At 59.2% G+C, this 22,403-nt stretch overlaps 2 protein-coding genes across 3 annotated transcripts in view; one reads left to right on the top strand and one right to left on the bottom strand.

Moving 5' to 3' along the window:
- Window positions 1-12,147, top strand: part of MYH7B (myosin heavy chain 7B) — a 38,726-nt gene extending 26,579 nt beyond the window's left edge. Inside the window, exons 17-42 of the mRNA XM_069496314.1 lie at window positions 334-513; window positions 609-741; window positions 829-905; window positions 1,319-1,406; window positions 1,603-1,720; window positions 2,999-3,122; window positions 3,230-3,366; window positions 3,849-4,104; window positions 5,105-5,347; window positions 6,049-6,225; window positions 6,312-6,457; window positions 6,801-6,891; window positions 6,966-7,355; window positions 8,014-8,140; window positions 8,218-8,336; window positions 8,426-8,622; window positions 8,770-9,119; window positions 9,265-9,389; window positions 9,486-9,601; window positions 10,030-10,426; window positions 10,501-10,626; window positions 10,716-10,886; window positions 10,974-11,078; window positions 11,166-11,261; window positions 11,709-11,846; window positions 11,931-12,147. Of these exons, the coding sequence (XP_069352415.1) occupies window positions 334-513; window positions 609-741; window positions 829-905; window positions 1,319-1,406; window positions 1,603-1,720; window positions 2,999-3,122; window positions 3,230-3,366; window positions 3,849-4,104; window positions 5,105-5,347; window positions 6,049-6,225; window positions 6,312-6,457; window positions 6,801-6,891; window positions 6,966-7,355; window positions 8,014-8,140; window positions 8,218-8,336; window positions 8,426-8,622; window positions 8,770-9,119; window positions 9,265-9,389; window positions 9,486-9,601; window positions 10,030-10,426; window positions 10,501-10,626; window positions 10,716-10,886; window positions 10,974-11,078; window positions 11,166-11,261; window positions 11,709-11,846; window positions 11,931-11,942 (4,239 nt within the window). The 3' untranslated portion in view covers window positions 11,943-12,147. The remainder of the gene's footprint in view (window positions 1-333; window positions 514-608; window positions 742-828; window positions 906-1,318; window positions 1,407-1,602; window positions 1,721-2,998; window positions 3,123-3,229; window positions 3,367-3,848; window positions 4,105-5,104; window positions 5,348-6,048; window positions 6,226-6,311; window positions 6,458-6,800; window positions 6,892-6,965; window positions 7,356-8,013; window positions 8,141-8,217; window positions 8,337-8,425; window positions 8,623-8,769; window positions 9,120-9,264; window positions 9,390-9,485; window positions 9,602-10,029; window positions 10,427-10,500; window positions 10,627-10,715; window positions 10,887-10,973; window positions 11,079-11,165; window positions 11,262-11,708; window positions 11,847-11,930) is intronic.
- Window positions 12,148-12,214: 67 nt separating this feature from the next.
- TRPC4AP (transient receptor potential cation channel subfamily C member 4 associated protein) overlaps window positions 12,215-22,403 on the bottom strand; it is a 75,421-nt gene continuing 65,232 nt past the window's right edge. For both annotated transcript variants that reach the window (XM_069495431.1, XM_069495430.1), the window contains exons 12-19: window positions 20,011-20,112; window positions 18,491-18,574; window positions 17,398-17,488; window positions 16,245-16,385; window positions 15,533-15,641; window positions 14,288-14,400; window positions 13,208-13,414; window positions 12,215-13,006 (exon numbers count right to left, since the gene is read on the bottom strand). In XM_069495431.1, coding sequence (XP_069351532.1) covers window positions 12,869-13,006; window positions 13,208-13,414; window positions 14,288-14,400; window positions 15,533-15,641; window positions 16,245-16,385; window positions 17,398-17,488; window positions 18,491-18,574; window positions 20,011-20,112 — 985 coding nt within the window. In that variant the 3' untranslated portion in view covers window positions 12,215-12,868. The remainder of the gene's footprint in view (window positions 13,007-13,207; window positions 13,415-14,287; window positions 14,401-15,532; window positions 15,642-16,244; window positions 16,386-17,397; window positions 17,489-18,490; window positions 18,575-20,010; window positions 20,113-22,403) is intronic.

Below are 22,403 nucleotides of genomic sequence, written 5' to 3'. Positions count from 1 at the left end.
ATGAGAGCGGGTGCAGAGATGCCGGTTTGAATTTGCACACTTCTTTTTTTTTTTTAAAAAATCAGTATAATCACCCTTTAAGGGTTTGCATACTTCTTAGAAGCAAAGAGGATGACTCAAGTGTTGCAAGTTGTGCGGAAGGGGGTTGGAAGCCAAGCCATAAACTTTTCTTTCTCCCTTAGAAGATAGGGTTCCTGGGAGTAGATCTGGTCTCTGACTGTCCAGGCAGATCTGGGAAGGCTCCCAGAGAGAGGTGGTCTGGGAACAGGGGTGCAGCTCTGCCAGGATGGGCTGGCTTGACGGAGGCTCTTCAGGCTTGTTCCCTATCCCCAGCCGCTGGGCATCCTGTCCATCCTGGAGGAGGAGTGCATGTTCCCCAAGGCCTCAGATGCGAGCTTCCGGGCCAAACTCTATGACAACCACGCAGGGAAGTCGCCCAATTTCCAGCAGCCTCGGCCTGACAAGAAGCGCAAGTACCAGGCCCACTTCGAGGTGGTCCACTATGCGGGCGTGGTAGGTACCCGTTGGAACCCCAGCACTCGACCCCCTCTTCCCTGCCTCCTCCAGGTTTCCCCACCTTGGCTCAGCACCTGTCTCGTCTCTGCCAGGTGCCTTACAGCATCGTGGGCTGGCTGGAGAAAAACAAGGATCCCCTGAACGAGACAGTGGTCCCCATCTTCCAAAAGTCACAGAATAAGCTCTTGGCAACCCTCTACGAGAACTATGCGGGCTCCTGTTCCAGTAAGTATGGACGGACGAGATCGCCGTTCTGATAAGGGCCCACAGAGCAGCATTCCCTGGAGTGACCGGGCGCCTTGTCTTTACTAGCTGAGCCCCCCAAGACTGGGGTGAAAGAGAAGCGTAAGAAGGCAGCATCGTTCCAGACGGTGTCCCAGCTGCACAAGGTGAGGCCCTGTCTGGGCCCCATCTGGACCCATTGGGCCCCTAGCCCTGTCCTTCACCCCCTGCCCTGTCCCCTGGGCGGGCGGCTGTTAAGACTTGCAGTGATGTTTAACTCCTCTCCACGTGAACATCACAGCAAGTCTGTGCTGCTTCCCGTCCTCAGCTGCCTGGGCAGGGTTTGGGGGGATGGGGTGGGAGCCCCAGGGCCTCTGGGAGGGGTGGGCATTTGGTAGGGAATGAAGACTTTGGTGGTGGTGATGGGAGAGGGCAGAGTGCCACATGGAGCGAGAGTGAAAGAACGAAAGTGGGGGGCATATCAGCACCCGCCCCCCAGGCCCGATGGTCCTGACCCACTGCGGCATCCAATTCTGGTTCTCTGCCCCCTGTGCCTTCTCCCCACTCTCCCCACTCCCAGGAGAACCTCAACAAGCTGATGACCAACCTGCGGGCCACACAGCCCCACTTCGTCCGTTGCATTGTCCCCAACGAGAACAAGACCCCAGGTAGTCACCCAGGGCTGGCCTGGTGGGAGAGGGGGACCGGGAAGAGGCCAGGGTGTGGGTCTTCTCCCTTTACCTCGCAGGGTCTGCACAGCCTTAACTGAAGTAGGCCCTGGGTCTGGACTGTGTTTCTTTCTCTGGGGCCTGAAGTTGTGTCCATTGACCCCTGACTCTCCCCTTTAACCCCCTCCACGTCCAGGTGTCATGGATGCCTTCTTGGTGCTGCACCAGCTCCGCTGCAATGGGGTCCTGGAAGGGATCCGGATCTGCCGCCAGGGATTCCCCAACAGGCTGCTCTATGCCGACTTTCGGCAGCGGTGGGTGGCCCCGGCTCGCTTCCTGCACGCCGGGCAGAGGCAGCAGCCCAAGGGTGGGAAGGACACACACTTCAGAGCCTGACGGACCAGTCCCAAGGGGGAAGCAGGGGCCTGGGCAGGCATCCCAGCGAGAGATGGGGGGTGACCTGGGAGGGGGACTGGGGTAAATACCGGAGGTGGCGCCAACAGGCTCGACCACACATCGGATACAGGATAAGAAAGAAAGAGACAAGGGTGACTCCAGGCCTGGGGTTGAGCAGCCGGAGAGTCGGTGCTAATTTACTGAGATACAAAGACAGGGGTTTTGATTTTTTCGGGGAGGTGAAGAGATAGTGGTTGAAGCTCTGCTTTGTGCATGTCAAGTGTGAAATGTCTCCAGCAGACGTCCTAGAAAGAGCTCGAGAGGGAGACTGGATTTATTGTCTGGAGCTCAGGGAGCAGGCAGGTCGGACGCAGACATGGAGCCGACCGAGAATTCAGGGGACTGGGCAGTGCTGCCAGCTCCCGCTCCCCCGATAGGCTCGATTCTGTCAGGCCGCAAGTGTACATAGTTCTTCCCCTTCCAGAAGTAACTGTAGCCATCCACACTATGCTTTATAAATGGACATCCCTACAAGTACAGTACATAGGGACACACACACACACACACACACACACACGATGCTGAGAGTTTGTTTTTTAATGTAACAGTCTGTCTTGGAGATTGTCCTCATCAACGGGCGTCTGTGTTTTATGGCTGTGAAGCATCCCATAGTCTAGTGAACCACACGTTTGTTTAAGGGGTCCCCCTAGTGTGCGGCCTTTCATGTTTCGGGGGTTTTGTCTTCACGGTGTGGCCACAGCCCATGTGATCCACGCGGCCCTGTACACGTGCACGTGCTGGGGGCACTTGCTCTTTATTAGAATTCTCTCCCAAATGTTGCTTCACTTTGTATGTGGTAAAACATGCCCCCTTCTTTATATTTTTTGCCTTAAAAATTTATAAAAGTAGTAGTCCATGCCTCTTATAAAAACTGCAGCCTCTTAAAAAACTTACCGAATGCATTTAAATGCCCCGCCAAGGTTTTTGAGCAGAATGTGCCCAATCCCCAAGGCGATGATGCCTCCTCTGCCCCTTGTTCCGTGTGCCCCTGTGGAACCGCTGCTCCGGCCTCGGCGAGGCCCAGGAACGGTCTCCCTGCCACTCCCACCGGCCTCCTCAGTTGGCCTCCCTGTTCTCTGTGGCCTGTGCCCCCCGGCCCCAGCCCTCTCCTCACCAGCTCTCCCCTGCCGTCCCAGATACCGCATCCTGAACCCCAGCGCCATCCCGGATGATACCTTCATGGACAGCAGGAAGGCCACAGAGAAGCTGCTGGGCTGTTTGGACTTTGACGCCACCCAGTACCAGTTTGGCCACACCAAGGTCGGGGTACCCTGGAATGAGGGCTGAGCCTGGTTGGGGACATCACACTGGGCAGGGGTCACGCCCACGGTTGGGGGTTACACTTGGTTGCTTCCCCTGGCCCCCAGGTGTTCTTCAAGGCTGGGCTTGTAGGCGTCCTGGAGGAGCTCCGTGACCAGCGTCTGGCCAAGGTGCTGACGCTGCTGCAGGCCCGGAGCCGGGGCCGCCTCATGCGCCTTGAATACCAGCGCCTGCTGGGAGGCAGGTGGGTGTAGGAAGGGGGGGGTGCAGGTGTGGCCACTATCCCTCGGCTCACGGAACCAGGCCCTCCCAATCCTGTCCTGCTGCCCTGAGGTCAGATTATCCCCTACGGCTGGTTGGGGTGAGAGCACCTGTCTCTCCACTCCTGGAGTGGTAATGAGGCAACAGCATTTTCCAAGACTCTAAAGTGCCAGGCCCCAGGCCAGAGGCTTTATTTGCACTGTCTGGGTTAAAGTATGCAGCAGTCCTGAGAGGTAGGTGCTGTGGTTATCTGCACTCAGCAGAGGGGGTGCTGAGTCAGAGCCAGTGACAGCTGAGTGCCGCTGGCCTGTGAGCCCAGGCCGACTGACCGCAGAGCCTGGTGGCTTAGCAGCTCCTGGGGTCTTCAGACACTTGCAGAGCTGACCTGCCCCAGGTGCACATCGGGGCCGTACCTGAAGGGGGCAGCACTGAGCCTGCTCACAGCCCAGGGCTGCCCCTCCCCAGGGATGCCCTGTTCACCATCCAGTGGAACATCCGTGCCTTCAATGCCGTCAAGAACTGGTCGTGGATGAAGCTCTTTTTTAAGATGAAGCCATTGTTGCGCTCAGCGCAGGCCGAGGAGGAGCTGGCGGCCCTGCGGGCGGAGCTGCGGGGGCTGCGAGGGGCGCTGGCTGCTGCTGAGGCCAAGCGCCAGGAGCTAGAGGAGACGCAAGTCAGTGTCACCCAGGAGAAGAATGACCTGGCCCTGCAGCTGCAGGCAGTGAGTCAGGGGCAGTGAGGGGTTCCCCTTGGTGACCTGGTGCCCCTGGCACCCCAATGCCCCAGGCTGCCCTAAGGAAACCCTACAACCAGACCCAGGGCCCGGGCAGCCCTGGTGTGCTCTGGGCGCTCAGGCCTTCCCTGGATCTTTCTTCCTATTCCAGAGGCGCCATGAGATGAGGCCTCTCACGTTCCCACCTCCCCACCGCAGGCCTCAGTCTGTCCACGTCCTAAAACTGCCACCCCTGTGCCATGCTGGCTTCTTGCTAAGGCTGCAGAGGAGCCTCAGCGCCCCCCGGCCCCACCCCAGTGCTCCTGTCCTTGCTGTCCCTGAAACAGACCCACGCTCCCTTCTCCGGCTAAGGGTCACGGGAACCCAAGTGGCAGGTAACAGAGTAATAACCAGAGGACACGGATCGAGGCTCTGGAATCTCCCAAGTCCATAGAGCACATTTTCCTTCTGCACATATTTCTGAGAATTGCTTGTGTGTCGGGCCAACTAGTGCTGGAGACGCACTGGTGGGAAACAGGGATGGCCCCAAGGTCACAAAACTTACCCGCTAGTGCAGGACAGTTACACAGCCAGGCAGTGAGGAAACGAAGGGCAAGAATACCCGAGCCCCTCTAGAGACGGCCTCCGGGAGTCCCTCCACGGCCGAGCAGGGCTCGGCACACCCGCCACCACCCACTCGCCCAGAAGGCCTCGGCCTGGTGTGGGGGAGCAGGCAGGGGCTTCCCTTCTAGAGCCCTTGTTTGGGCCTCACTCTGGGTTGCCCCCGGTGTCTAATGTCCCCCTCTTGATGCCCCTGTGTGTCCCTCTCCGTGAGCTCCTTCAGGGCCAACAGCAAGTCAAGGCACTCCTTGGTCTTCAGCCCCGCTGACCATGGGCTTCAAACCTTTGCATGGACAAAGCAGGTTTCTTCTCCAGGGCCTGTTCTGGTGTTTTCAGCCGGTTTCCTTGGCCCTGCCTTGACTGGCCCCATGCCCTGTGTCCCCACCAGGAGCAGGACAACCTGGCAGATGCTGAGGAGCGCTGCCACTTGCTGATCAAGTCCAAGGTGCAGCTTGAGGGGAAGGTGAAGGAGCTGAACGAGCGGCTGGAGGACGAGGAGGAGGTGAACGCCGACCTGGCAGCCCGCCGGCGCAAGCTGGAAGATGAGTGCACGGAGCTCAAGAAGGACATCGATGACCTGGAGCTGACGCTGGCCAAGGCTGAGAAGGAGAAGCAGGCCACTGAGAACAAGGTGTGGCTTTGGGGGCAGGCAGCTGCAGGCCCCACTCCGGGCTCTGCTGGGCCTGGTGTGTGGCCCTGGGCAAGTCACTTCCTCTCATGGGCCTCAGTTTTCTCATCTGTCAAGTAGGGTCAGCAGCACTTACCCCATTGGGGTGGGTGAGGACTCGGCGTGTAACTGGCCTCCGCCGAGCACACACTGCAGGGCCGTGGGAGCTCAGCAAACTCTTGCAGTTCTCATACGTCCTGGACTGCGAGCCCCCGTCAGGACAGGAACCTGTATCCCCAGCTCTGAGCCCTCACGACGGCCCTGTGTTCCCAGCGCTTAGGAGTAGGGACTGTATCACACGGGAGGGGAGAGTGAGGCTGGGCTGGGAAACGTCGCATTCAGGTTCTCACAGGTGGTCACCATGGAAGCCAGGACTAGGAAACAGCTGTCGCAAGTACCTGTTGATGCTACAAATAGCAGACGTTTCTCGCTCTCACCTGGGCCAGGTGCTGTGCTGAGTGCTCTGTGAGCATTCGCTCGTTAAACCTCAGTGCAGCTTGAGGAGAAGCGCATCATCCCTTGGGCATGAAGCAGTGCGGGCTCAGAGTGCAGTGGCTCGTCTGAGAACCATAGCTGGAAAGGGCAGCTGCTCTGACCTGGAGTGGTAGCTGCTCAGACCAGGGTGAGGGGAGGAATGTCCCCATGTAACCTTGGCCCTGGCACAGGTGAAGAACCTCACAGAAGAGATGGCTGCACTGGACGAGTTGGTGGCCCGGCTGACCAAGGAGAAGAAGGCGTTGCAGGAGGCCCACCAGCAGGCCCTGGGCGACCTGCAGGCCGAGGAGGACCGCGTGAGTGCACTGACCAAGGCCAAGATCCGGCTGGAGCAGCAGGTGGAGGATGTAAGGGCCACACCAGGGGCCGGGTGGGGGGCAGGGTGCGGGCTGGCCCGGGCCGTGGCTGAGTCCTGCCGCGCCCTGCTCCTCAGCTGGAGTGCTCCCTAGAGCAGGAGAAGAAGCTGCGCATGGACACGGAGCGGGCCAAGCGCAAGCTTGAGGGCGACTTGAAGCTGACGCAGGAATCGGTGACCGACACTGCCCAGGACAAGCAGCAGCTGGAGGAGAAGCTCAAGAAGTAGGTGTGGGGATCGGGGGAGGCAGCTCTGTGGCCTCCTGGCCGGCAGGGGCCTCCTGAGCCTGCACCTGGGTCCTCATTCCCTTCTGGAATCGAAGAGGTCCCGTGTCACTGTAGAGGCTAAGTGCGGGGTTGAGAGATGGGGTCACTAGGGTTCACGGGTAGTCTTCTGCGCCCTCCCTGGACTGAGGGCCCCAGCCAGCGTCCAAGGATGAGCGTAACAGGAGCCGAGCACCAGGTGCGTGGGGTGAAGTCACTTAGGACCTCAGGGAGGGGGTGCCGAGGAGGACCGGCGGGGCGTCACCTGAGGCCTGGGCTGGCTCACCCACCCTGTGGCTCCCAGGAAGGACTCTGAGCTCAGTCAGCTGAGCCTGCGGGTGGAAGATGAGCAGCTCCTGGGGGCCCAGCTGCAGAAGAAGATCAAGGAACTGCAGGTGCGTGGGGGTCGGCGGGCGAGGTCTGGGGTCAGAGTCCACAGAAGTGACAGCCGCCCACCTGCCCGCCTCAGGCTCGGGCCGAGGAGCTGGAAGAGGAGCTGGAGGCAGAGCGGGCGGCCCGGGCCCGCGTGGAGAAGCAGCGGGCGGAGGCGGCCCGGGAGCTGGAGGAGCTGAGCGAGCGGCTGGAGGAGGCGGGCGGCGCGTCGGCCGGGCAGCGCGAGGGCAGCCGCAAGCGCGAGGCCGAGCTGGGGCGGCTGCGGCGGGAGCTGGAGGAGGCGGCGCTGCGGCACGAGGCCACCGTGGCAACCCTGAGGCGCAAGCAGGCGGAGAGCGCGGCCGAGCTGGGGGAACAGGTGGACAGCCTGCAGCGGGTGCGGCAGAAGCTGGAGAAGGAGAAGAGCGAGCTACGCATGGAGGTGGATGACCTGGGCACCAGCGTGGAGACTCTGGCCCGCGGCAAGGTGTCTGCCTCCTTCCTGACCCCGCCCTCTGACCTCATACCCATCCGGACTCCAGCAGCTGACCCTACCCTTGACCTCTGGCCACCTCATGCTAACACTGACCTCACACCAGCCTTGAGCCTTGAGCCTGAGCCCTGACCCTTTAACCTGGCATCTGGCCCCCACCTCCCAGCCCCTACCAGTGCTGATCTCAAGCCCCGAATTCCTAGATCCTTGTCCCTGGCTCCATGTCATTTTTGACCCAGCATCCAATTCTAACCTCAGACCCTTGACCCAACAGTAGTTGTGACCCTAGCCCCTGACTCCTGAACTCTTGACTAATGTCCTGAACCCCAGCACCCAACCTTGAGCCCTGACCTTTCTACCGCTTAGTCCTGACAGCTGACCTCTGACCACTGTCCCCACAGCTATATCCTAACACTAACCCTGACCCCCTAGCCTTGGGATTGGTCCAGTCCTCCGAGTTCTGACACCCACCTGTTAAGCCAGGAGCCCTGCAGTTGAGTTCCTGACCCTGAACTTGGTGTTCTGCTCTGATTCCTGGGCCCATATCTAGCTTTCTAGTTCCCTATCCCAGGTCCCAGTCTCTGACTTGCAGCCCCAGATTCTGCCCTCTGATGCACAAACTTGACCTCTGACTCCCGACCTGGGATCCCAGGCCAGTGCAGAGAAGCTGTGCCGGGCCTATGAGGATCAGCTAAGCGAGGCCAAGATCAAGGTGGAGGAGCTGCAGCGGCAGCTGGAGGACGCGAGCACCCAGCGAGGGCGGCTGCAGACCGAGAGTGGTGAGGCCGGGGGCTCAGGTGGGGCCTTGGTGCTGCGCTCGCCTGCCCGACCTGCCCACTTGCCCCTTTGCCTGCAGGGGAGCTGAGCCGCCTGCTGGAGGAGAAGGAGTCTCTGATCAGCCAGCTGAGTCGCGGGAAGGCCTTGGCTGCCCAGAGCCTGGAGGAATTGCGGCGGCAGCTGGAGGAGGAGAGCAAGGTGAGCTGGCACTGGCGACTGCGGGGTGGGCAGGGGTACACCAAGGCCATTGGCCCGGACCGATGCTGAGGTCACTGGTGTCCCTGCAGGCCAAGAGCGCGCTGGCCCACGCCGTGCAGGCTCTGCGGCACGACTGCGACCTCCTGCGGGAGCAGCACGAGGAGGAGGCGGAGGCCCAAGCTGAGCTGCAGCGGCTGCTGTCCAAAGCCAATGCAGAGGTGGCCCAGTGGAGGAGCAAGTATGAGGCAGATGCCATCCAGAGGACCGAGGAGCTGGAGGAGGCCAAGTGAGTGCCTTGCTGGCCAGGCCATCACCACGCAGAGGTTTACGCCTGTGCCTCTGAGCCCTTTCAGGGGGTGCAGGGCGATGCTGGGGCTGTTCTGCTGGCCTCCCTCCCTACACAGTCTGCACCCTGTTTGGTCCCGTGGCCTAGAAAGAAGCTGGCGCTGCGGCTACAGGAAGCAGAGGAGGGCGTAGAGGCCGCCAATGCCAAGTGCTCGTCGCTGGAGAAGGCCAAGCTGCGGCTGCAGACAGAGTCAGAGGATGTGACCCTGGAGCTGGAGCGGGCGACCTCAGCGGCTGCTGCCCTGGACAAGAAACAGCGACACTTGGAGCGGGCCCTGGAGGAACGGCGGCGCCAGGAGGAGGAGATGCAGCGGGAGCTGGAGGCGGCGCAGCGGGAGGCCCGGGGCCTGGGCACTGAGCTCTTCCGGCTGCGGCACAGCCACGAAGAGGCGCTCGAGGCCCTGGAGACGCTCAAGCGGGAGAACAAGAACCTGCAGGGTACGACCTGCCGCGCACCAGGGCCAGGGAGTTGCTCTGGGGTCCAAGCACCTTGGAGTCACACTGGTGGGGCCACTTGCGTGAAGGGACCTGGGTTGGAGCATGAGCCATGAGGTAGCCCCTCAGTGCCTTGTCCACCCTGCAGAGGAGATCAGTGACCTCACAGACCAGGTCAGCCTCAGTGGGAAGAGCATCCAGGAACTGGAGAAGGCCAAGAAGGCGCTAGAAGGGGAGAAGAGCGAGCTCCAGGCCGCACTGGAGGAGGCCGAGGTTAGGGGCTGGCCCCAGGGGAGGAGGGACACCGACCCGCTGGCCTCCCCTCCCCGAACACCAGCCCCCACCCCTGTACTGCCGCTCTATCCCCAGGGGGCCCTGGAGCTGGAGGAGACCAAGACTCTGCGGATCCAGCTGGAGCTCTCCCAGGTCAAGGCTGAAGTGGACCGGAAGCTGGCAGAGAAAGACGAGGAGTGCGCTAACCTCAGGTGTGTCCCTCCCTTCTCCCATCCCCGCCTCCTGCAAGCAGGAGAAAGGGAAGCAGCACGTGTTGCCTCCAGCCGTGTGCGTGTGGCTGGCACAGACGGCTGGTCTGCCCCTCCCACGTGCCTTTCTCAGGTCTGGGTTGTCCCCATTCTAGTGGTGAATCTCAGAGAAGCTACAGGACTTGTCCAAGGTCGCACAGTAGGGCAGAGGCCAGTTTGTCTGCCTCTGAGCCTCACTCTTGTCCATGAACTTGCTGTGAGGGGCAACAGGCAGTCACAAGGGGCTTTAAACCAGGAAAGGATGACTCATTTGTTCCCACAGTGAGTTCCTGTCTCTGATGGTCCTTGGGTGTTTGTAACGCCAGGTGTGGTAGCTGCAACCGCACCCCTGTTACAGGCCGCAACCCCCTTTTCATGCTGCCCTCCCATAGGCGCAACCACCAGCGGGCGGTGGAGTCCCTGCAGGCCTCCCTGGACGCTGAGACCCGGGCCCGCAACGAGGCACTGAGGCTCAAGAAGAAGATGGAGGGTGACCTCAATGACCTGGAGCTGCAGCTGGGCCACGCTACCCGTCAGGCCACGGAGGCCCAGGCGGCCACACGGCTGCTGCAGGCCCAGCTCAAGGAGGAGCAGGCAGGGCGGGACGAGGAGCAGCGGCTGGCAGCCGAGCTCCGTGAGCAGGCACAGGCCCTGGAGCGCAGGGCTGCGCTGCTGGCCGCCGAGCTGGAGGAGCTGCGGGCCGCGCTGGAGCAGGGCGAGCGCAGCCGGCGGCTGGCGGAGCAGGAGCTGTTGGAGGCCACCGAGCGCCTCAACCTCCTGCATTCGCAGGTGGGGATGGGGGTCCACGGGGACGGGCATGTCACAGACCTGTGGGCCAGCTCTGAGACTCTGCTTCCCTCCAGAACACAGGCCTCCTGAACCAGAAGAAGAAGCTCGAGGCGGATCTGGCCCAGCTGAGTGGGGAGGTGGAAGAGGCTGCCCAGGAGAGGCGGGAGGCAGAAGAGAAGGCCAAAAAGGCCATCACCGATGTGAGGCTGGGCCAGGGGGGCCAGGGGCAGAGCCCAGGACTTCCCCTAGGGCTGGTCACCTCCTGACCAGGCCACTTCATCTTCCGCAGGCCGCCATGATGGCTGAGGAGCTGAAGAAGGAGCAGGACACAAGCGCACACCTGGAACGGATGAAGAAGACACTGGAACAGACGGTGCGGGAGCTGCAGGCCCGGCTTGAGGAGGCTGAGCAGGCTGCCCTCCGCGGTGGGAAGAAGCAGGTGCAGAAGCTGGAAGCCAAGGTGTGTGCAGCCCCTCCAGTCCTTTCCACAGGCGGGTGGGCAGCCCCTGGCAGGCTCTGCACCAGGCCCGTCCCCCGCTGTCCCCAGGTGCGGGAGCTGGAGGCCGAGCTGGACGCGGAGCAGAAGAAGCACGCCGAGGCCCTCAAGGGGGTGCGCAAGCACGAGCGCCGGGTCAAGGAGCTTGCGTACCAGGTGGGTGACGGGGTCCCCCTTGGGGTGGGGGGCAGCCCTAGAGCTGGCCCCGTCCAAGCAAGCCCTGAGTCCCCTTCGCCTGCACAGGCTGAGGAGGACAGGAAGAACCTGGCTCGCATGCAGGACCTGGTGGAAAAGCTGCAGAGTAAGGTCAAGAGCTACAAGCGCCAGTTTGAGGAGGCGGTGAGTGCACTGGGTCAGGGCACCAGGCCCCAGGCAGCCTGGGCTGACCCCGACCCGGCTTCAACTGCGGCCCCAGGGTCTGTGGCCAGGTGAGGCCCCAGCAGCAGGCTGCCCCACAGGTGGCAGCTCTGTCTCCCAGCTCAGTGACCCCGTGGAAAGACACATTTCTAACAGCTCCAGGAAGAGACTAGACCTTGCTCTGTCTCTCAGAACAGACCCCACGTGCTTTCCTCTCGCCAGGGCTGGCCTCTGATGGGCCAGCTTGGCACACAGGCACCTCTCGAAGGACTGTCCCAACTTCCTGCCGTGGGTACTGGTGAGGAGGGAGAATGGTGGTAGGAACGGAGTTGAAGCTGAGAAGCCAGCCCCCTTCTGGGCATGGGGTGGGAAACAGACTGAGCACCTCAGCCTCCACAAGGGCAACCAAGGCCCCGCGTGTGCCCTCAGGAGCAGCAGGCCAACACCAACCTGGCCAAGTACCGCAAGGCCCAGCACGAGCTGGATGACGCAGAGGAGCGGGCGGACATGGCCGAGACCCAGGCCAACAAGCTACGGGCACGGACCCGAGATGCCCTGGGCCCCAAGGTGAGGGATGGGGTACCACCCTCTGCATGGAGGGGGGTGTGGGGCGACAGGGTGCAGCTCATTCAGCCGTCCCTCTCCCCTTAGCACAAGGAGTGACGGCCTGAACCCCAAGCCCCCCAGGCTCTGCAGGGGGATGGCGGCTGTGTGCCCCTCCAGCTGAGGCCGCCCACCTTGATCTTGTCATCGCTTCGTCCCCATCTACTGACCTCAGCACACCCCGAATAAATGCCATAGTTGCAGCCAGTGTCCTCGTTCTTTGTGTGTTCCTTTCCCCCTCCTGAACCCCAGATTCAGGGACAAAAGTCAGGGCCACAGCAGTCATTTAAAATAAAGTTCTTTAATAGTCTCCATTTAACTGGTTTATTTGCTGTTAATAAATTGGCAACACAAGGAGGGGCCAAGGGTGAGCTACCAGCCAGGCTCCTGTATCTGGGCTCAGGGGTGGGGCGGGGCCGGCACAGCTGCCCTGTGCCCCGTGAGCAAACAAAACCGGAGGAGCTAAAGGAAAATGAGGGGGCGTGGGGAGGGGCAGGCTTGGGGGAAGGCAGCATTCTCTGGTACCCCCCACCCCTGCCCAGGGCTCAGAAGCTTTTGCCTGGGTCCAAAGGCCAGGGACAGGGGAGGGCTTGGCTCACAGATTTGGGGGGGGTACCGATATCTTCCTCCCCATCCTGGGACTGACAGCCGAGAGACTGGGCAGGAGCTCAGACAGAGCTAATTTTAAAAGTCCTCTTAGCTCCAGGTGGGCCAGAGCCCCAGGATTCTGAAGGAAGGGTGGGCATGGTGCCCCTGTCCTTATCATGGGGACTGTGAGGGAACTGAGGCTTCCACGTGGCCTGGGGCCCTGAGGCCCAGTGGCTAAGGGCTTCCAGGACACACTCTCCCACCAAGCTTGTACCTGAAGACCTGGGGCAGGCAGAGAGCAGCAGGGGGCAGGGGAGGGATGGAACAGGGCAGGGCGTGTGGCATCGTCCCCACGCTCACCCACACCGGCCCAGCAGCCTCCCGAGGCCTGGCCAAGGTCACTCCTCGGTGAAGTCCCTGTCTATGTCCATGTAGGGCTCCTCGATGTAGCTAACAAGGGCAGAGGGTGACTGGCGGTCTGGGTTCAACAGGATGGACACCGTCTCCTTCCAGTATGAGAAGCTGATGCAGGAGCTCTGGGCAAAGAGGGAGGGGCTGGGGGGTGCCTGGAAGACCCAGGTCGAGCCCGGCACCCGTGGGGAGGGCCTTGGTAAGGGGAAAAGGAGCCACCTGCCGCACGGCCCAGGCAGGGACCACGCACCCTGGATGCCCCTCTGAAGGGCCCTGGGTCTGCGCGCCAACTGCCCACCCGCCACTCACTCGGGGTGGGCACTCACGTTCTCCAGGCAGGTGCTGTCCTTGTCCTTGTGCAGGTAGTGCTGCTGCCAAAAGCGCAGCAGGTTGTGGAAGTTGTTGAGTAGGAAGCCGGGGTACTTCTTGCTGTGCTCCATCCGCTGCAGCAGCCGCAGGTACAGAGGCAGCCGTTCTTTCCGCCGGGCCAGCATCAGGATCACCAGGCTGGTGTTGAGGCAGCTGACGTTCTCCTGCAAGGCCGCGGACCGCTAGGGTTAGGTACCGCTGGTGAACCTGGGCAGCCACCGGGCAGGACAGGTGCCCGGGCCTGGGCCCTGCAAGGGCGCGGTGGAGTCCACGGCCGCCCGCTGAGCTGCGCCTGCACAGGCCTGAGACAGGCCTGGGGGAGGGAGCACGCCGACATCACCAGCGTCCTGCCTGAGCACCTGCCCGCTCCCCACTCCCACCCACCCCCGCCTCGATGGCAACAGTGTCTGTCCTCATCCAGATCTTGGCTCAGGGACTTCATGCAGGAGGTTCGATGCCCAGGCAGGGCGGGGTTCACGTGGGGGCGGGGAGGCAGTTATCTCACTTCTGAACTTTCGTTCAGCACGAGACCGTGAGCTTCGGGAGGGCAGAGTCCCTGCACCATTCACCGTACACCTGCCCAGGCCCTCGCCCCAGCAAGCACTTGCTAGCTGACAGCACAAAAGAACCGCCTGAGCAAGGCACCAGCATCACCCCCATTTTAGGAAAGGGGTTTGAAGCCTGGAGAAGGGAGGGCTGCACAGCTACCTCGTGAGGGGCTGGGAGGCAATCTCAGGCCCAGTTCCCGAGCCTGGCACGGGAGGGGCGAGGGACGTGGGACACTGGACTTGGAGCCAGCAGAACGCAGTGCACTCTCGACTGGGCCCTGCCGGAGTCTGTGACCTGCGGAGACCTGCCACCCCCCTCCCCAGGCACCACCTGACTCCCCGTGGCAAAGTCCTCAGAAGAGCTGGGCCACGGGGGGTGGGGGGGGCACTTCTACAGTGAGGGGGGGAGACACAGCCTGCTGGGCTCCCGGACGAGGAACACGGTTTCCAATCTGCCTTCCCTGTCGCCCATCTGCCAAGGCCGCTCACCTGGGTCAGCGTCTGCACGTGGATGATGTTGATGAGGCGGAAGAGGAAGGACATCTGCGTGGGCACCTGGGAGATGTAGGCGAGCAGGCGGCACTCGGACAGGACCTCGGCGACTGCGGAGGGAGGGGAGGTGAGCACCGCAGGCTCAGGCCCAGTGGCCGGGCCGCCCCCACCTCTGGTTGAGCAACTCCCCCTGCCCCCCGACAGTCGGAAGCTGGGGGCCCCTCACTGTCCAAGCAACTACAGCAGCAGCTGGCTGCAGCAGGAACGGGTCATCTCCGGCTGTTCTGCCATCAGGCCAGGCCCCTGTTCTCCGCAGAGCTGCCCCAGCAGCTCCCGCCCAGAGCCGTGCTGGGGGGCAAGTCTCCCCCAGCCCTCCCCGCCCGGCTCTGTGTCACACTCCGCAGTTTCCCTGACAGGAAGACGGATGACACTAAATTAAGAAAAACAATGAACGAGTTCGAATCGTCTCCCAGACCCCTTAACGAGACTGCTTCCCCACACCAGCTCTCAGGCCAGTCAGGCCACTGTTGGGGTCACGGTGCCACAGGCTCCGCTCCTTCTGCTAGTGTCCGGGCAAACCGCTCGCCACACTACTGGGCGGTGGGGCCACAGCTGTAGGTCCCCAATCCGCGTGGCTGTTCCCCTGAAACAGACCCTCTGGGGCAGAAAAAGGAGGCAAATGGCTAAATCACTAAATGACCACGATACGTCTTACTGTCAATGACACTGTGACAAAGGGCAAGTGTCTAACTTAATGGGGGGGGTCACAAACCCTTGTGAGAATCTGCTGGATGCCACAGACCCTCTCCCATGGCCAAGAGTACACGCATGCACACAGACACGGATGGGCGCGAGCATTCCAGGGAACTCAGACGTCCCCACCGCGCCACACCGCACCTATGACACAGTGCACAGGAGACGGAGGTCTCACAGTGCACAGAGAACAGGTCTGACTTGTCCTGGCAATCCCAGCCCAGAAGAGGAAGGCGCTTTTCTGGTTTGTTTTTTTGCCTTTTGCTGGCAACGACAGTGTTTTCACTTTATTAAAATGTACATTCTCACTAAAGGAAACATAACAGCAGAGAGAAGTCAAGCCACCCTCAGAGACGCCACCTTGGAGCCGGCCACGTGGCCGGCCGGTGTAGCTCCTCAGTCTTTCTCATCTCCTTGCTGGAGGCCGGGTTCCGACGCCAGCGCTGTCGCACTGCACTGACTCACCTTGGCAGCCTTCTCCTTCCTTACCTTTCATGTCCACCTGGTTTTCAAATCGGTCTAGCGACAGAGTGACACAGCGCACCAGCATGTTGGAGTCCACCAGGGAGCTGTTAATCTGCTTCAGGAACACCTGGAACTGCAGCAGAGCGTGAGCTCACGGGGGCCGCGGGGTGCAGGCCCGAGACAGCTGTGGCCCAGGCCAGGCAGTCACTCTAAGGGGCACTGAGGCTCTCCCCCAGCCCTGCCGCTTCGCAATAGAAGGTGGAGGCTCAGACAGGCTGAGCGAACTGCGCTCACCACCCAGCTACTAAGCAGAACCACCAGGAGCTCAGCCCAGACCTTCTCACACTCTGTCCGGTGGTTTTACTCGGAAGGGTGCTGGACTCCTCTGATTTTTACTTCAACTAGTCTGAGTTAGGTTTCTGTCGTGCACAGCCCTGGGAGCCGAAGATGCCAGGCTCAGCGCCGCCCTCCAGGGGCTCCCGCCACGGCACCTACCACGGCACCCACCACACAGCCTCACTCCTGGCTCACAAGCAGCTCAGGTTTTCATCCCTGTATTCCTAGGGTCTAGCACAGTGCCCGGCACACAGTAGGTGCTAATGAATGCCTGCTGACTGCCCAGTGACAGCCCAGTATTCTCCAGTGTAAAACCTGCACCTCAAGACTGGCAGACCGGGGCTCCACGATAACTTTTAGACAATCCAGCACACTCCATGGAGCCCAGGGTTAACTTTACCTTTGCATCAGTGTTGATATATTTATTGAATCTCTTGAATGCATCAACATTGAACTTCATCAGCTCCCCTAGGAGGTCGAAGTAACTCTGAAGCACATCCCTTGACTTGCACTCGCTGTCCACGATGCAGTACAGGATGTGCTGGGGGTGAGGAGGGGACGAGGTGAAGGTGTGAATGTGGCTGCTCCCCGCCCGCCTCCCACCAGGGCCTGGCACAGAGTCGGACCACACGTTTGACCTGAGCAAGCACCCAGGTCGATGGAACCTGTAACCCTCTCTAGATTCCTGTCTGAGGATACGGGTGGCCCTAAGGACAGGGCCAGGCCCGACTAACCCCACCAGGAAGGGAAGCGGGCTGGGTGCACAGCAGAGTCTCGCTTGCTTGCTCAGGGCTCAGAGCTGAAGCCTCTGAGCTGCTCTGTGGTCACCGACATGCCCGAGGCTCTCCAGGCCTAACAGTGGCCACTGCCCATGCACTGAAGCCATGTGAGGACAGGAAGGACAGAGTTTAAGGGCAAAGGACACATTCTGACCCTATGGGTTTGCCTTTGTGTTTATGAATAAACTTGTTTAAAGTTTACACCAAAGTCAATTAATTTTTATCAAGAACATAAAGCTAATTTAACTCCTTGAAAAAGTTTTCTATGACAGTTAAACTGTTTCCAATATTTTTCATTTTTCATTTTCTTGAAGTTACGTGGACTTGGATCAATTCTTTCCCATATAGATTTTACAATGATTCATGCGTTAGTTTCTTGTCCATATCAAATTAAAAAAAAAATCAATGAATACTTTGGCCATTTTGCTCCCCACTTTTGCAGATTTTGCTTTTTCTGAAAGCCATTATTCAATAAAGGAAAATTAACTTTTAGTCAGTATCAGAATATCCTCAGGGTCAAAAGGCCTTTCTGGGTAACTCTAGACTCTTCCCTCCTACACGGCCACTCCCTAAGCCCCTCAGTCACCCCTTAAGCACCACGGGGAACCCACAGCTGGAAACTGCAGGGCCAACACGAGGGCAATCTGCCCCGGCACTGAAACGTCTCCAGATGTGTTCTGCTCCTGATGACCGTGTAGGGCTCAGGACAGGACAGCAGCGCACGGGGCTGCGGGGAGATGGACGCCCAACACCCCGGGCTCCTCCAGGCCGTACCTCCAGAAGGCCTCGCTTCAGCAGGAACATCTGGTCTGCATAGGAGGTAGTCCCTCGCAGGAAACTCTCCACAGCCCGGGCTTGCCAAAACCTACGACCCAAATGTTGACCCCTGGCCCAGGTGGCTAAGGCTGCCCTCTTTCGGCCCATGTTCAATTCCCCAAGGGGTTGGGAGATGTTTGCTGCCTTTTCATTTATTCCACAGACCTTTCCTGTACGGCTGCCAAGCACCGGGCCTCATCCTAGGCCTTGGGGACACAGCAGTGAGCAAGAGAATCCCCACTCTCATGGAGCTGACAGCTCAATGGGGAACTGACGCCTGTGTGGCTCTGTCTGAAGGGGATGTGTGGCAGAGGAGGTGGCATCTAGGGTCCAAGGGCTGGCTCCAGAGAGTCCCATGTGAAAACACTCTAGGCTGTGCCTTTTCAGAAGAATTCCTCATGGAACTGAGGGGCTGGGGACTTGTGAAAGAAGCTGACATATGGTAGACAGGCCACTGAGCTCACATGTGATGGGATGGCCTAGAGAAGAGGTGCCTGCTGTTGACGGAGTGGCCCAGAGGGCAGAAGCAACAAGGGCTCACGTGGGCACGGAGCCTCCTGACAGCTCCCACCCGGCCCTGGCAGGTTTCCTCCTGCCTGCAGCCTTCGAGACGTATCCCAGGTGAGGCTGAGGAACTCTGAGAAGGCCTCCCGTCCACGCCTACCCCGCCAGCCCCCAACAGGGGAAGGGCTCTCCTTCGCTCCCACAGCTCCTGGGGCTCCATTCCTCGCCACAAGGCACCGAAACGGGTTTCTTTCCACACGTGTTTCCCACAACCCCAGGGAATTCCACGTGGCAGGTCCCGTGTCCCAGTTCTCCACCTGCCCGGCGCCAGCACAGAGCAGGTGCTGGCGAATCCGGGTCCCGGGGACCTTGCGGCAGCTCACACGTACCTGCCGAGTCAACACAAGGGAAAGGCGGCCGTCAAACCCCTTCTCCCCAGCAGTAGCCGCACCTTAGGGGTGGACACTGGTGACTAAAGGAGGTATTTCTAACCACTGGAGAAACACTTAACTCCTCAGAGGTGGCAGGTACCTGTCCCCAGACCCACCTGAAAGATGACTCGGCTGGCTCCTTCTTCATGACCTGCAGCAGCCGGGTTAGTAAGCCTCTCTTCCCATCACACACCAAACTCCTGAAATAAAAGACAGGGACAGATCTGAGCGGCTGACAGGAGCCTGGGGGCCGGGTCACTCAGCTGGCTTAGGTGGGTGAGGAACCATGGGGACATTTGTCAGCCTGCAGGATGCTTTCTCGCTCCACCTGGGTCCAGCACACCCTGCAGTCACAGAACTGAACGGTCCAGCGCACTCCCGCTGCCTCCCGGCCAGAAACACACTCAGGGTCAGAGGAGGTTGTTTATGTGAAAAGTGGGTTTGAAACACGTCCTGACAGTCTGCCAGAGGGGGTACAGTCTGTGCTAACAGCATGGGGCCCAGGGTACTCCGTGCCTGAGGTTCAGTTCCAGCTGGGCCTTGGGCAAGTACCCGAGCCTCCAGGCCTCCACTTCCCGGTCCGTGAAGCAAAGGCAGCAGATGAGGAAATGACTCCGGCCCCACCAGCGGGGAAGGAGACGGCCAGGCAGACAGGCTCTGGGCCCTTAAACCCCTGCTCAAGCACAACAGCTCTACTTTTGTCCTCTATAGACATCGAAGCAGGACTGTGTATAATTTTGTTTGAAGGAAGAGTTCTGCTGCCTTAAAATAAAAAAGGTCGGGAAAGTATGGCTCCTGTTGCTGGATCAAGTCCACCCTATTCTGACTCCCGTGAGCCTGTCACCTCATTGTCCTGCTCCGGAAGACGAGCAAACATAGCCCAAGTAACTGTACTTAACTCTTGGCATAGGGTGAGGGGCTTGCATGCCTGCCTTGCTTGGCTACAGCTGCCACTGGGCAAGAAAGGAGCACACCAGCAGAAGTGCTGTGTGCAGGTGACAAGAGGAGGGGGCCAGAGCACAGACAACCTTTGGCAGGTGACCTCTCTGAGCCTCCGCTCCCTCTTTTGTAAAGTGGAGGTGATGATGGCACTTCCCTCCCAGGGCTGCTATGACACTCCAACAAGAAAATGCAGGTGACGTGAGCACAGTGCCTGGCACACAGGAGCCTTCGGGACATTATAGCTACATGTGAGTGAGAAAGGACAAGCAGGCAGGGCATAGTGGCTCACGCCTGTAATCCTAGCACTCTGGGAGGCCGAGATGGGCAGATCATTTGAGCTCAGGAGTTTGAGATCAGTCTGAGCAAGAGCGAGACACCGTCTCTACTAAAAAAATAGAAAGAAATCAGCCAGACAACTAAAAATACACACAGAAAAAATTAGCTGGGCATGGTGGCACATGCCTGTAGTCCCAGCTACTGGGGAGGCTGAGGCAGGAGGATTGCTTGAGCCCAGGAGTTTGAGGTTGCTGTGAGCTAAGCTGATGCCACGGTACTCTACCCAGGGTGACAGAGTGAGACTCTGTCTCAAAAAAAAAAAAAAAAAAGAGAGAAAGGACAAGCACACACACCTGCGTGCACCCATTTGGGAGCCCCAGGCATCAAGGTGGCCAAAGCTGCACCCCACCATACTCACCTGTCGGTGTTGAGGACGGCTTCCACCTCGGGGATGTTGGCCTTGAGAGAGATGGCGCTGAGTTCGTTCAGCTCCTGGTTGTTGAGGAGCAGGTACTTGTTCCTGAAAAAAATGGGTTGCAGGAGATGAGGGATAGGAAGTGGAGCTGCCAGGTCACTACCGGGCTAGCACAGGGAGTCTCTTGCCCATCTCCTGTGGAGAGAGAGAATCTGAGAATCCACCAGGCACCTGCCCCTGTACCTCTCACCTGAGCCATCATCTGCAGGAGAAAACCCCCAGGCTATGAAATCTCTCCCTGCCCCAAGCCCCATGTCCCTGCCTGCCACATTCACTAATGAGGTGCCTGCCCTGGGCATCTCCGGGCTTTCCTTTGGCCAAATGAACACTTCTATCTGCTGTCTCCAAGGCACCTGCCCTCAGCATGTCCAGTCATACTCGTTGTTCTACCCAAGCCTGGCCCTGCTACTGCAATGCCACCAGCTGCCACAGTCACAAAAGCAGAGGCCTGGTCAGCTGTGACACTCCCTCACCCACTTGCCATCCAGGTTTGCCATTGCTGGGTCCTGTGCTCCCAGGTCACCAGTTCCCTAAACGGTCTCCCACAGGAGCTGAGTCCTCACACAGCACCCAGAACGATCTTCAGAAACAGGACTCTGATCCTGTCACTCCGGTTGGAAACGGTCCCGCAGCTTCCCACTGCTTTTAGAACACACATGCTTTTTTTTTTTTTTTTTTTTTAATTGAGACAGAGTCTTGCTCTGTCACCCTAGGCTACAGTGAGATGGTGTCATCATAGCTCACTGTAACCTCAAATTCTTGGGCTCAAGCGATCCTGCCTCAGCCTACTACGTAGCTGGAACTATAGGCGCACGCCACCACACCTGGCTAATTTTTTCTTTTTTTTTTCTTTCTTGTTTTTTTTTTTTTTTTTTTTTAGTAGAGGCAGGATCTTGCTCTTGCTCAGGCTGGTCTTGAACTCCTGAGCTCAAGGAGTCATTCTGCTTCTGCCTCCTGGAGTGCTAGGATTACAGGCGTGAGCCACCATGACCGGCCCAAAGATGCTACTTGACTTACGAGGACCTCATGTCCTGATAAACCTGTTGTTAAGTTGAAAATATAGTTTAAATTGAAAAGGTGTTTAATACACCTAACCTAACGAACATTCTACTTAGCCTAGCCTATCTTGAATGTGCCTGAAACACATTAGCCTACAGTCGGGCACAATCATTTGGCAAACAGTACACCACGGCCGTCTGCCCACCTAACGACAACTGCGCGGCCGACTAGGCGCTGCAGCCCGTCACCAGCACTGCGAGGGTATCACACTGCATGTCACAGCCCAGGTACACATCAACATTCAAAATCCTACTTCTGCACCACTGTCACGTTGAAAAACCTTAAGTCAAACCATCCTAAGTCAGGCACCGTCTATACGGACATTCCAGGCTGTGAACGTATGCCCTGTGCAGCCTCGCCTTGAGCCGAGCCCACATCACTCCGTCATCTGGCCATACTGGCTTTCCCTCCTTCAGGGCCTTCTGCACGTGCCAGGGCTTCTGGCTAGAACACTCGCCCTCTCACGCTGCCTGTCCACCCAACTTACTCCTATGAACCGACCCTTCAGGCCTCAGCTGACAAGTCACTCCTGCAGGGCAGAGTTCCTGAGCACCCCGGCCACTTCTGGACCCTGTCAAATGTCTTCTCACACCCCACGCTGATGTCCTCTAACAGACTCTGCTCCTTTCCTCCTCAGTGCCATCTCCACTTGTCACCATACGCTCAGCGGTGGAATCCTCTGATGCATAGCTGTCCCCACGCCATGCTGTGCCCTTCCTGAGAGCGAGGGCCCTGGTGATTTTCATCATCACCGTATCCCCAGGGCCTGGCCCACAGAAATGCTCAGATTTAACAGTCTGATGAAAGTTGGGGACCTACCTCCTCTGGAAAAAAAGTGTGCTTTCATGACCTATTGGTGCTATTTTCCAGGGAGTTCACGTACTTCTGGGAGCCTTTCTACTGCTTTTTGTCAGGGAACCTCTCAAAGAGGCTGGTCACACATGATAGAGAGGGAAGTTGCAAAGTAGAGGCCCCTGGGGCCATATTTGTCCTCAGGCATGTTCTGTTAGCTCATACGATGTTTTAAGAGAATTTAAACTGACATTTAAAAATTGGAACCTTTCGGGCGGGGTGCGGTGGCTCACGCCTGTAATCCTAGCACTCTGGGAGGCCGAGGCAGGTGGATTGCTCAATGTCAGGAGCTCGAGACCAGCCTGAGCAAAAGCAAGACCCTGTTTCTACTAAAAATAGAAAGAAATTATATGGACAACTAAAAATATATAGAGAAAAAATTAGCTGGGCATGGTGGTGCGTGCCTGTAGTCCCAGCTACTCAGG

The sequence above is a fragment of the Eulemur rufifrons genome, chromosome 20 (genome assembly GCF_041146395.1).
Source record: "Eulemur rufifrons isolate Redbay chromosome 20, OSU_ERuf_1, whole genome shotgun sequence".
Classification (NCBI taxonomy): domain Eukaryota; kingdom Metazoa; phylum Chordata; class Mammalia; order Primates; family Lemuridae; genus Eulemur; species Eulemur rufifrons.
This window is presented reverse-complemented; position numbering and strand designations above follow the sequence as displayed.